Below are 12,989 nucleotides of genomic sequence, written 5' to 3' on the forward strand. Positions count from 1 at the left end.
AACCACTGTGCCAGGAAAGATGAAACTTATGGAGTAACATCCTCAGATAGTTTAGATTCAAGTTTGTTCAAATCATGACCCCCGGGGGTAGGGCAGGGCCAAAATGGCTGACCAAAGTTTTACATAGAAATGTATAGGAAAATTCTTTAAAAATCTTCTTCTCAAGAATGACAAAGCCATAATTCATCAAATTTATATGGAAGCATCCTCAGGTAGTGAAGATTCAAGTTTGTTCAAATCATGACCCTGGGGGTAGGGCGGGGCCAAAAAGGCCGACCAAAGTTTTACATAGAAATTTATGGGAAAATTCTTTAAAAATCTTCTTCTCAAGAATGACAAATCCATAATTCATCATATTTATATGGAAGCATCTTCAGGTAGTGTAGATTCAAATTTGTACAAATCATTTTAGGAATAAAAGGAAACACATCTTTAAAGTTCTTCTTTTCAGGAACACGAAGAGCATGATTAATATGGAAATATTCTCAAGAGGTGTAGATTCAAGTTTGTACAAATCATGACCACCAGGGTTAGGGAGGTGCCATATTTTTCCGGCCCCTTTTTGCCATCCATATGAAAATTCAAATTTTGAAACCATTTTACACATACACAAAACAAACCAATCATTTTCTAAATGATTATGGTTTAAAGCTATTGCAGCATAAGATATTAGGGAAGTTCTTGAAAGCAGGGTGATTAAACATGTCAAATATATGTAAAAAAAAAAATATATAGAAATTCTACCTCGATTTGATCCCCATCCCCCCCACCCCCCGGGCAAAATGAAAATTCCGAAACCTTACTGCACATCTACATGACATTACCAACCATCTCTTAAAAGATGATAAGGCTGCTGAGTAAAATGTAGAAGGAGTTCAGGGAAGAAGGGGCTTTTTGTATAAAAAAGCGTCATTTTTCGACCCCCATTTGATCCCCTGGGGCAAAATCAAAATTCCGAAACCTTACTGCACATCTACATGACACCACCAACCATCTCTCAAAAGATGATTAGGCTGCTGAGTAAAATATAGAAGGAGTTCAGGGAAGAAGGGGCTTTTTATATGAAAAACGTCATTTTTCGACCCCCATTTGATCCCCTGGGGCAAAATCAAAATTCCGAAACCTTACTGCACATCTACATGACACCACCAACCATCTCTCAAAAGATGATTAGGCTGCTGTGTAAAATGTAGAAGGAGTTCAGGGAAGAAGGGGCTTTTTGTATAAAAAACATCATTTTTCGACCCCCATTTGATCCCCTGGGGCAAAATCAAAATTCCGAAACCTTACTGCACATCTACATGACACCACCAACCATCTCTCAAAAGAGGATTAGGCTGCTGAGTAAAATGTAGAAGGAGTACAGGGAAGAAGGGGCTTTTTGTATAAAAAACGTCATTTTTCGACCCCCATTTGATCCCCCGGGGCAAAATCAAAATTCCGAAACCTTACTGCACATCTACATGACACCACCAACCATCTCTCAAAAGATGATTAGGCTGCTGAGTAAAATGTAGAAGGAGTTCAGGGAAGAAGGGGCTTTTTGTATAAAAAACGTCATTTTTCGACCCCCATTTGATCCCCCGGGGCAAAATCAAAATTCCGAAACCTTACTGCACATCTACATGACACCCCCAACCATCTCCCAAAGGATGATTAAGCTACTGTGAAAAATGTAGGAGGAGTTCAGGGAAGAAGGGGCTTTTTGTATAAAAAACGTCATTTTTTGACCCCCGTTTGATCCCCCGGGGCAAAATCAAAATTCCGAAACCTTACTGCACATCTACATGACACTCCCAACCATCTCCCAAAGGATGATTAAGCTACTGTGAAAAATGTAGGAGGAGTTCAGGGAAGAAAAGTGTGACAGACGGACGGACGGACGGACGGACGGACGGACGGACGGACATGAGTAACAACAATATACCCGAACTTTCTTTCGAAAGTGCGGGTATAATAATCAAAGCAACAATGGCTGGGAAGCATCTAAACATTTGTGGTAATGGAACTTCCACTAATCTCAGACAAATAAACAGGCTGTTGGGAAACATTACACATCATGTGACATCTTATAATCGATAAGATTGTTCATGACAGACAATGTAATGTAATATTTTGTACACAGCTTCACTTTCTGTGTCAGCAGCAGGGTTATAAAACAAGCCCATGTGAAAGCAATAGTACATTTGTCTTGTGGTGAAATCTTAAGTTTTCAGATCTCTGGCAACACACACAGAGTTAAGTGACGCTGCACATATCGTCTGACACAAACTTCATTTCTCCGTCCAGTAGGTTGTTGATGACGGACTTGGTGAGGTACCTCGAGGTCCCGTTTCTAACGTTAGGAGGTGTGTTGAAGAACTTTGTCATGTCGTCCTGTTTCTCGTGGCCCTCCGACTTACTGAGGTCTCGCTGAAACTCCTCAAAAGCTTCCGCAATGATCTGTTACAGGATAAATTATTTTAATATTAATTTCAAGCTTATAAGCCTTTAGCAATAATTTAATACAAAACCTTTAATTAAAAGTAATTTTTGAAATACAGGAATATTTTATATACCAACAGTAACCATGGTGACGTACCTTGTCCATGTTGACTGCCTGATCAAAGGTGGCCTCTGGGTTCCTCTCTAACATGGTGGACACAACCATAAATGTCTGAAAGCAAAATATCAACTTTTTAATGAGTAAATGAATATCTGAAATTCCTTGAGAACTAAACTTTATTCCTTTTAAAAGCATTCAACCTTTTCCAAGAGTTTTAACATTTTTCAAATGCAGTCAGTCTTGGTTAATAGAAGTATCTTACTAAAGGTTGTTTAGGATATAAGGAATGAAGTTATATGAGTAGACTCAATGACAACCTGTAAATGTGTTATATTTAGCGTGTACGAAATTTAGTGGAGAATGATTTTTAAAACAAGTTAGCGTAGATTTGATTTAGCGCATTTCTTGATGTTTTTATTCATGTATCAATATTTCAGGGGCCCATTTTACAAAAGGACTTACGACTTATGACTAAATTAAATTCTTCATATAACTTTTTAATAACATTATATTAAAAATCATATTAAACTTTTTAAAAGGAATGTGGTAAGATATTTTTACACAAACCATTTCAAGGAGAATGATTAATTTTGCAAAATTTTACAAACAAATGAAGTTTTTGGTCTTAGTCGTAAATTCTTTTGTAAAATGGGCCTCAGACATTTAGCGATGTTTTTGAATTAGTGAAGTATCTTTCCATCAGAAGCCCTAAAAAGAATACACTGCCAAATGTACCACAGTAATACGTTTACAGTATCTCTGACAATGACTCAATGTAATGTAATGCATTTACTTTATCTCTGACAATGACTCAATGTAATGTAATAAATTTAAAGTATCTCTGACAATGACTCAATGTTTAACAAGACTGATACAGTTCCTATTCCTCACCTCCACCATAATTTGTCTGTACGCGGGGTCCACTATCTTACTCAGCATTTGCTCCACCAGGAGGGAGAAATTCAGCTCGTACATTGTCATGTCTGACAGGGTCGGTTGCTGGAAAGGGAATACAGAGGTCAGAACACGGAAAAGGATTTAATAATGAAAGTATTTAACCAATAGAAGAAACACTAAAATTTGAGCAAAAGGAACATGATATTTTGACAATTTCAAAGTTAGTGTTCCAATTGTCGCTTTTATAATAACTATATATATTATCCTCAAAAATGCAGAGTACAGGTAAATGAAATTAATTTATCGTAAAGCTTAAGAAATTACAAACAAGTTTACTACCTGTGGGAGGAGATAACCTGCCACTTTGATTCCATACGGCGTTTTCTCTAAGATGGACCACACTCGGTCGTAGAAGTCTTTAGGGACCCTGTTGAGGGCCCCGTCCAGCTGTCTCTTCTGCAGGGGTGTTCTCATATCTGAGTCTACCATATTCCTCACAAGGACAGCGATAAGCATGCACTTGATGTCGTTAGGAGAAAGGTCATGGAGTTCAAGACCTTCTTCATCCAAATCCAGTTCAAATCTCATGGCACGAACAAACCAACTGCACAAACATAAAGTACAAACCAACTGTACAATTACAAAGTCCTCTATGTTAGTATTATGTGATTTAACGACTAAATTCTGAACTTAAATCATGTACATGTTGAACTTTTACATGATTGTAAATTCTCTTCATCCAAAGTTTGGTTGAAATTGGTTCTCAGACACTGGGTAATAACAAGAGGCCCATGGGCCACATCGCTCACCTGAACACCAAGGGTAGGACTAGTATAAAATGCCTTTTTATTGTAAAGTTTAAATCCAAAAGTAGTCCCATGACCAATCATGGATTTGCTATTTTTTAGAAAATGATTGAGAAGAAGATTTTTAAAGAATTTTCCTATATATTTCTATGTAAAACTTTGGTCGGCCATTTTGGCCCCGCCCTACTCCCCGGGGGTCATGATTTGAACAAAATTGAATCTACACTACCTGAACATGCTTCCATATAAATATGATGAATAATGGCTTTGTCATTCTTGAGAAGAAGATTTTTAAAGAATTTTCCTATATATCTCTATGTAAAACCTTGGTCGGCCATTTTGGCCCCGCCCTACCCCGGGGGTCATGATTTGAACAAACTTGAATCTACACTACCTGAGCAGGCTTCCATATATATATGATGAATTATGGCTTTGTCATTCTTGTGAAGAAGATTTTTAAAGAATTTTCCTATATATCTCTATGTAAAACTTTGGTCGGCCATTTTGGCCCCGCCCTACCCCCGGGGGTCATGATTTGAACAAACTTGAATCTACACTACCTGAGCATGCTTCCATATATATATGATGAATTATGGCTTTGTCATTCTTGAGAAGAAGATTTTTAAAGAATTTTCCTATATATTAATTTCTATGTAAAACCTTGGTCGGCCATTTTGGCCCCGCCCTACCCCCGGGGGGTCATGATTTGAACAAACTTGAATCTACACTACCTGAGCATGCTTCCATATAAATATGATGAATTATGGCTTTGTCATTCTTGAGAAGAAGATTTTTAAAGAATTTTCCTATATATTTCTATGTAAAACTTTGGTCAGCCATTTTGGCCCCGCCCTACCCCCGGGGGTCATGATTTGAACAAACTTGAATCTACACTACCTGAGCATGCTTCCATATAAATATGATGAATTATGGCTTTGTCATTCTTGAGAAGAAGATTTTTAAAGAATTCTCCTATATATTTCTATGTAAAACTTTGGTCGGCCATTTTGGCCCCGCCCTACCCCCGGGGGTCATGATTTGAACAAACTTGAATCTACACTACCTGAGCATGCTTCCATATATATATGATGAATTATGGCTTTGTCATTCTTGAGAAGAAGATTTTTAAAGAATTTTCCTATATATTTCTATGTAAAACTTTGGTCGGCCATTTTGGCCCCGCTCTACCCCCGGGGGTCATGATTTGAACAAAATTGAATCTACACTACCTGAACATGCTTCCATATATATATGATGAATTATGGCTTTGTCAATCTTGAGAAGAAGATTTTTAAAGAATTTTCCTATATATTTCTATGTAAAACCTTGGTCGGCCATTTTGGCCCCGCCCTACCCCCTGGGGTCATGATTTGAACAAACTTGAATCTACACTACATGAGCATGCTCCCATATAAATATGATGAATTATGGCTTTGTCATTCTTGAGAAGAAGATTTTTAAAGAATTTTCCTATATATTTCTATGTAAAATTTTGGTTGGCCATTTTGGCCCCGCCCTACCCCCGGGGGTCATGATTTGAACAAACTTGAATCTACACTACCTGAGGATGTTTCCCCATAAGTTTCATCTTTCCTGGCACAGTGGTTCTTGAGAAGAAGATTTTTAAAATATACCACTAAATTTTCATTAATTCCCAATTATCTCCCCTTGAATAAGGGCGTGGCCCTTCATTTGAACAAACTTGAATCCCTTCACCCAAGGATACTTTGTGGCAAGTTTGGTTGAAATTGGCCCAGCGGTTCTTGAGAAGAAGTCGAAAATGTGAAAAGTTTACAGACAGACGGACAGACAGACGGACGCCGGACAAAACGTGATCAGAAAAGCTCACTTGAGCCTTCGGCTCAGGTGAGCTAAAAAAAGATGCCTGAAACACTATCATCAATAGCTTACTTAATTTTACTAAGTTTAGTAGAAATTTTTGGATTTACAAGTAAAAGTTTTTTTTCACAATGTAATATGTACATATTGATTTTAGAATCCAGCTTTAGTTCTGATTTGATCGAAGTTTCTATCACCTGTAATATTCCTGTAACACCTTACCCTATTCTGATTTTGAGAATTCCGTCAAACAGATCCGGCGTGGTGGCGATCAACTTTCCGATTCCCAGGATCAGTTCCTGCTGTATCACAGCTTCCTGTATGTTGTATGGCAGACAGATCTTAAAGATGAGTTCCTGGAGGTAGCCGGGACTGACGGGTTTATCTAGCACCTCCTCCTCATGTCCGTACACCCCCACCGTCACCTACACAGGTAAATAAAAACATATTACACATACACCCCCAGTCACCTACACAGGTAAATAAAAACATACACTGTATATATCACACATACACCTCCACAGTCACCTACACAGGTAAATAAAAACATATTACACATACACCCCCCCAGTCACCTACACAGGTAAATAAAAACATATTACACATACACCCCCACAGTCACCTACACAGGTAAATAAAAACATATTACATGTACACATACACCCCCACAGTCACCTACACAGGTAAATAAAAACATATTACACATACACCCCCACAGTCACCTACACAGGTAAATAATAAACATACACCCCCCACAGTCACCTACTCAGGTAAATAAAAACATACACTGTATATATATCACACATACACCTCCACAGTCACCTACACAGGTAAATAAACACATACACTCACGGTACCAAGGTTGTCCCAAAAAGTCGTAGACAGGGAAAACAGTTTAGTTTCTCTTTGCTTAATTAAATTTCTTTCCTTGTTATAGCAAAAAGTAACATTTTATGATCATGCATTTCAAGTTTCATGATGATATCACATATCTATTAAGAAAATTATGTAAAAATAAAGAAAGAATGTAAGTGTCCACTGGCTCACGAAAGCAAGTGTAAATTACGTCTGTTATAACATCATGATCTCTTTGTCTGCTTCACACGCGTCTATTAACATTCAATATTTTTTAAAGTGATAGACCACTTTTGACTAAGGGACTTAAATTCACTACTGTCCGTTTGTTTGTTTGTTTTTTTTAAAGCAGATTCAAAGAAGGCTTTATTCGGTAATAACCAATATTTGCCCCCAAATCAAACTTTGATGGAGATATATTTAATTAAGTTCTTAAACAGGGGAGTATATGCTGACTTCAAAGCACTGAATATTTTCATAAGTTATTACGCCATATGTACGTAATGACGTCAAAAACATGACGTAAATTTCAGTTTTTTATGAATTTTACAGAAAAATGTACATATTTTGTCGATATTTTGAGTAAAAGTCACCGAGCGCATGTGTGTTCAGGATCAATATTTTGATATAATGTGTAGAATTATAATATCAATGAAATATGTCAATATTGTTCCTGAACAAACTTGCGCTCTATAAATTTTAAAGCTAAAATTGTTGAAATTTTGTCCATTTTGTCCTCTTTCTGAAAAAGGATATAAAATCAGACTAGTTTGTGACGTCATAAAAACAAAAATTGTGAATACACTGCTTTGACACTATAATATTTTCTGTTAATTTATATTTCTCATACAATTTATTGAATTCAGCACATTTCAGGAAGTCTTCAAGATTTGACTTTTGTGGGGGCAATTATATGCAATATACCGCATACAGTTCTTCCAGTCGAAATTTAGTCGAAAGATCGCCTTACAATGTAGGCAGCAGAGAATATGCATTGTTTAACGTCATTCGCAGTCCAGATTGTTCCCATATGTCTGCGTTTAACAAACAGTACTCTACTTCTTACATGCCGTAACAATTTTCAGTATAGAGGAAAAACTCTTATTGAATATCGTGCCAGTTAAGAATAACTTCTTTATTAAAATCTGGTGTGTAATGTCACTTCTGTACTCTTTTATCCCATCTCTGATGTATATAAACCATATCCAACACAATTTATTACATCTCCGTACGCCGGTTACGCATTTGACGATGTCATTTTCATTAAACTCAATTCCAACAATACTATGAAAATAATGACACCAATCCTCTGTTTCTAATGTTATTTATATGAAATTTTGACATATTATTAAGATTTTTATTCTAGTTTCAGTGATTTAAATTGGAGTTCAATATATTACATAGTACTAAAGAAATAAAAGCAAATGTTATCGTTATATGCGTAAATTATTCCGAATTTTGTTCATGCACCGACTGGCCTTATCGGCCTTCATATAAATCGTCCTAATTTAATTAATATGAAAGATTTATTTTTAGGAATTCACAGTTTTAAAGAAAATTGGATATATTATGTCTATGCAAAATTTGATTGGCATTGGATGCATGTTGAGAAAGTTATAAACATTGTCTACAACTTTTTGGGACAACCCTTGTATATATCACACATACACTCCCACAGTCAACTACACAGGTAAATAATAAACATATATACACCCCCCACAGTCACCTACACAGGTAAATAAAAACATACACGGTATACCGGTATATCACATATACACCCCCACAGTCACCTACACAGGTAAATAAATACATACACTGTACCGTAAATCTGGAAATTTTTACGTCCATTTATTTTTGCGAATTTTTATCAAAAAGGTGTTGATTAATTTTTACGCTTCAAAATTTTGCAAATTGTCACTGGCGCTAAAAATAAATATCACTGAAGATTTTCATAGCAGTTTATGTTTCAAATTAATATGCACAGTTAGAATACCACCAATATACTCGCAACATGGCAAGAAATTGAAGAATTGCTCCGAAACAATTTTGAAGATAAAAATACAAAAGGATTTGCACTGAAAATTTCTAAATTAATTATAACAAACCTTTTAGAGGTTTTGTATGCCTTTTAACCTAAAATATAATCCAAACAAGAGATGTTTGTAAAACACTTATGCCCCCCTCCCCCCAAATTGGAATTTTTCTAAGTCCAAAAGGGTATAACTCTGTCTAAAATGGTGCAATCCTACCCAAAACATTTTTTTTACCTAGATATTTAGCTGAAATATCTGTATACTAAATTTCATTTCAATATGTGCAACCTCTGCAAAGAAAATGTATGGAAACCGCAATTAAGTGGAATTTTTCTAAATCCAAGGGGCATAACTCTAACAAAGAGAGTGTGATCGTACCCAAAACAGAACTTGACCTAGATATTTATCTGATATATCTGTATACTAAATTTCATTTCAATATGTGCAACCTCTGCAAAGAAAATGAACGGAAACTGCAAATAAGTGGAATTTTTCAAAGTCCAAGGGGCATAACTCTAACAAAAAGAATGCGATCGTACCCAAAACAGAACTTGACCTAGATATTTATCTGATATATCTGTATACTAAATTTCATTTCAATATGTGCAACCTCTGCAAAGAAAATGAACGGAAACTGCAAATAAATGGAATTTTTCTAAGTCCAAGGGGCATAACTCTGTCAAAAATGGTGGGATCGTACCCAAAACAGAACTTGACCTAGATATTTACCTGATAAACCTGTATACCAAATTTCATTTCAGTACGTGCAACGGTTGTGAAGAAAATGAACGGAAACTAAATGGACCGACAGACCGACAGACAGACCGACCGACAGACCGACGGACAGCAGCAAAGCAATATGCCCTCCCTTCTTCGAAGGGGGGCATAATAAAGACAAAAATATAATTTTCTCAACGTTTGTTTTTTTTTCTCACCTAAGATTTACATGCCGTGTTTATATTTGGAACTCTCTCGTAAATGCACTGAGTTTGAGTTATCGCCCTTGTTGATACATGGTTAGATAAAATAACTCAATGCTTGTCAAACCATCAGACGATATTGCATATAATGAAGGTAATTTACACGCGCGGGTAATTAACTTGTAGTTACAGTTGTATATTTCCATTTCTAGTTTTTTTCTTTGTGATAACTCTTTGAAAGTTGTCGGAGTTTATTTCTTAATTCTGCCAGAATGTAAATTAGGCAGGTCGATAGGTCAAGAGCTAAGGAGGCCTAATATGCATGCAAATCTCGTGCGCATCTGTCTCTGTGTCTGGCGCTAAGGAGGCCAAAATATGCATGTAACTCTCGTGTGGCTGCCTATGTGTTTGACGTCAGTGGGCGAGGACTATTGATAGTGGCATGGAAGTCCTCGTGTAATTTAAGTCTACGTGTACATTTTTAAAGTCTTAATCTACAATTTTATTTCACAATGAAATGGAAATATAAGGAATCACTGTCTAGTTTAGTTTAGTATGCCAGGGACATCAATGATAGTGGGAAACATGGGATAATTTATGCATAACGGGCTTCGCCCGTTATGCAAATTATCCCATGTTTCCCACTATTGTTGATGCCCTGGCATACTATACTAACTAGACAGTGATTCCTTAAATAAACAGGTTTCTTTTTAATAATGACCATTGCTTACTGACACCTATTCACTGACTTAAAAATAGACACAACTTTCAGAAAAAAATTTCTTTACATGTTGATTCATTTTTAAGAAAAATATTTTTGTGAATGCAATGCACGCGAAAATTTGCTAAAAATTTATCTACAGTAAAAAATTCCAGATTTACGGTATATATCACATATACACCCCCACAGTAACCTACACAGGTAAATAAACATATCACACATATACCCCCACAATGACCTAGCAGTACACAAGAAGTACACACATGTATTACAATTCTGTACACCCCCACACAGTCACCTACACACCAAAAATATGCATTTATATTACATAGTAATAATATATGACCCTAATTTCAGAGCTGGACAGGAGTATTATTACCTATTTATAAGTAGATTAACCTGCTCATGATGGTTAAACTTGTTCATGGTAGCATTACTTGTTCATGGTTGGTTTAGTTGCTCATACTTAGATTACTTGGCCTGATTGAATTACCTTTTGTGTTTGGATTGCTTGTTCATGCTTGCATGATTTGTTAATGGTTTAGTTGCTTGTGTTTGGTTGGATGACCAGTTCATAGTTATATTACCTGTTCATGGTTGGATTACATATGCCTCATTCCCTGTTCATGGTGGAATTACATATGCCTCATTCATTGTTCATGGTTGGATTACATATGCCTCATCCTCTGTTCATGGTTGGATTACATATGCCTCATTACCTGTTCATGGTTGGATTACATATGCCTCATTACCTTTTCATCATACATGGTTGGATTACTTATGCCCGACTAAATTACCTGTTCATGGTTGGATTACATATGCCTCATTCCCTGTTCATGGTTGGATTACATATGCCTCATTATCTGTTTTATCATTGCATAACCTGTTCATGGAAGGATAACTTTACCTGTTCAATGGATTAAAACTGTTGGATTGGATTACCTATTTATGGTTGGCTGACCTTCATCTGATTACCTGTTTTTCCCTGACCAGTATAGTGGTCATTGATTACTGTTTTCCCCTGACCAGTATAGTGGTCACTGATTACCTGTTTTCCCCTGACCAGTATAGTGGTCATTGATTACCTGTTTTCCCCTGACCAATATAGTGGTCACTGATTACCTGTTTTCCCCTGACCAGTATAGTGGTCACTGATTACCTGTTTTCCCCTGACCAATATAGTGGTCACTGATTGCTTGTTTTCTCCTGACCAGTATAGTGGTGACTGTTTACCTGTTTTCCCCTGACCAATATAGTGGTCACTGATTACCTGTTTTCCCCTGACCAGTATAGTGGTGTATGATTACATGTTTTCCCCTGACCAGTGTAGTTGTAATAACCTGTTTTCCCCTGACCAGTATAGTGGTGTGTAATTACCTGTTTTCCCCTGACCAGTATAGTGGTGACTATTTACCTGTTTTCCCCTGACCAGTATAGTGGTCATTGATTACCTGTTTTCCCCTGACCAATATAGTAGTCACTGATTACCTGTTTTCTCCTGACCAGTATAGCGGGTCACTGATTACCTGTTTTCCCCTGACCAGTATAGTAGTCACTGATTTCCTGTTTTCCCCTGACCAGTATACTGGTCATTGATTACTGTTTTCCCCTGACCAGTATAGTGGTCACTGATTACCTGTTTTCCCCTGACCAGTATAGTGGTCATTGATTAACTGTTTTCCCCTGAACAGTATAGTGGTGACTGATTACCTGTTTTCCCCTGACCAGTATATTGGTAACTATTTACCTGTTTTCTCCTGACCAGTATAGTGGTCATTGATTACTGTTTTCCCCTGACCAGTATAGTGGTCATTGATTACTGTTTTCCCCTGACCAGTGTAATGGTCACTGATTACCTGTTTTCCCCTGACCAGTATAATGGTCACTGATTACCTGTTTTCCCCTGACCGGTATAGCGGTAACTATTTACCTGTTTTCCCCTGACCAGTATAGTGGTCACTGATTACCTGTTTTCCCCTGACCAGTATAGTGGTCACTGATTACCTGTTTTCCCCTGACCAGTATAGTGGTCACTGATTACCTGTTTTCCCCTGACCAGTATAGTGGTCACTGATTACCTGTTTTCCCCTGACCAGTATAGTGGTGACTGATGGGGCCAGGCTGTCCACAGTTTTACGTAGCAGAGCGGACTGGAGACGGACTACGGACCACTCCTTGTACAGTCCTGCCTGATGGATCAGATGCTCCATTTTCGAGGTGATGGACTCTCCCTCAATCCAGAAGTTTGCCCCCTCCCTCTGGAACAAAACCTTAAGGATCTGACTCTGGGAAATGATTCCATCTGTGGATTTCAACATGTTGATCAAATCCCAATTGGCTTTCCTTACGAGATCCTAAAAATAAAATTGATAT

The 12,989-nt window shown here is 37.1% G+C and overlaps 1 protein-coding gene across 1 annotated transcript; it reads right to left on the reverse strand.

Moving 5' to 3' along the window:
- Nucleotides 1–1,971: 1,971 nt before the first annotated feature.
- LOC134266249 (phosphorylase b kinase regulatory subunit beta-like) lies at nt 1,972–12,981 on the reverse strand. The gene is made up of 6 exons (XM_062748472.1): nt 12,695–12,981; nt 6,310–6,512; nt 3,782–4,046; nt 3,437–3,544; nt 2,582–2,656; nt 1,972–2,442 (listed from the first exon to the last, which is right to left on the reverse strand). Exons 1-6 carry the CDS (start codon nt 12,932–12,934, stop codon nt 2,239–2,241), a joined length of 1,095 nt encoding a protein of 364 aa, XP_062604456.1. The 5' UTR covers nt 12,935–12,981; the 3' UTR covers nt 1,972–2,238.
- Nucleotides 12,982–12,989: the final 8 nt, after the last annotated feature.

This window comes from Saccostrea cucullata, unplaced genomic scaffold (genome assembly GCF_032062105.1).
Source record: "Saccostrea cucullata isolate Sc308-1 unplaced genomic scaffold, CSIRO_AGI_Scuc_v1 ctg10268, whole genome shotgun sequence".
Taxonomy (NCBI): Eukaryota; Metazoa; Mollusca; class Bivalvia; order Ostreida; family Ostreidae; genus Saccostrea; species Saccostrea cuccullata.

Coding starts and splice junctions, on each gene's coding strand:
- LOC134266249 (XM_062748472.1), bottom strand. CDS start 12,934: ATGTTGAAATCCACAGATGGAATCATTTCCCAGAGTCAGATCCTTAAG. Junction 3,545..3,781: donor CAGGTTATCTCCTCCCACAG/GTAGTAAACTTG, acceptor TTCCCTTTCCAG/CAACCGACCCTGTCAGACAT. Junction 2,443..2,581: donor AGGCAGTCAACATGGACAAG/GTACGTCACCAT, acceptor ATCCTGTAACAG/ATCATTGCGGAAGCTTTTGA.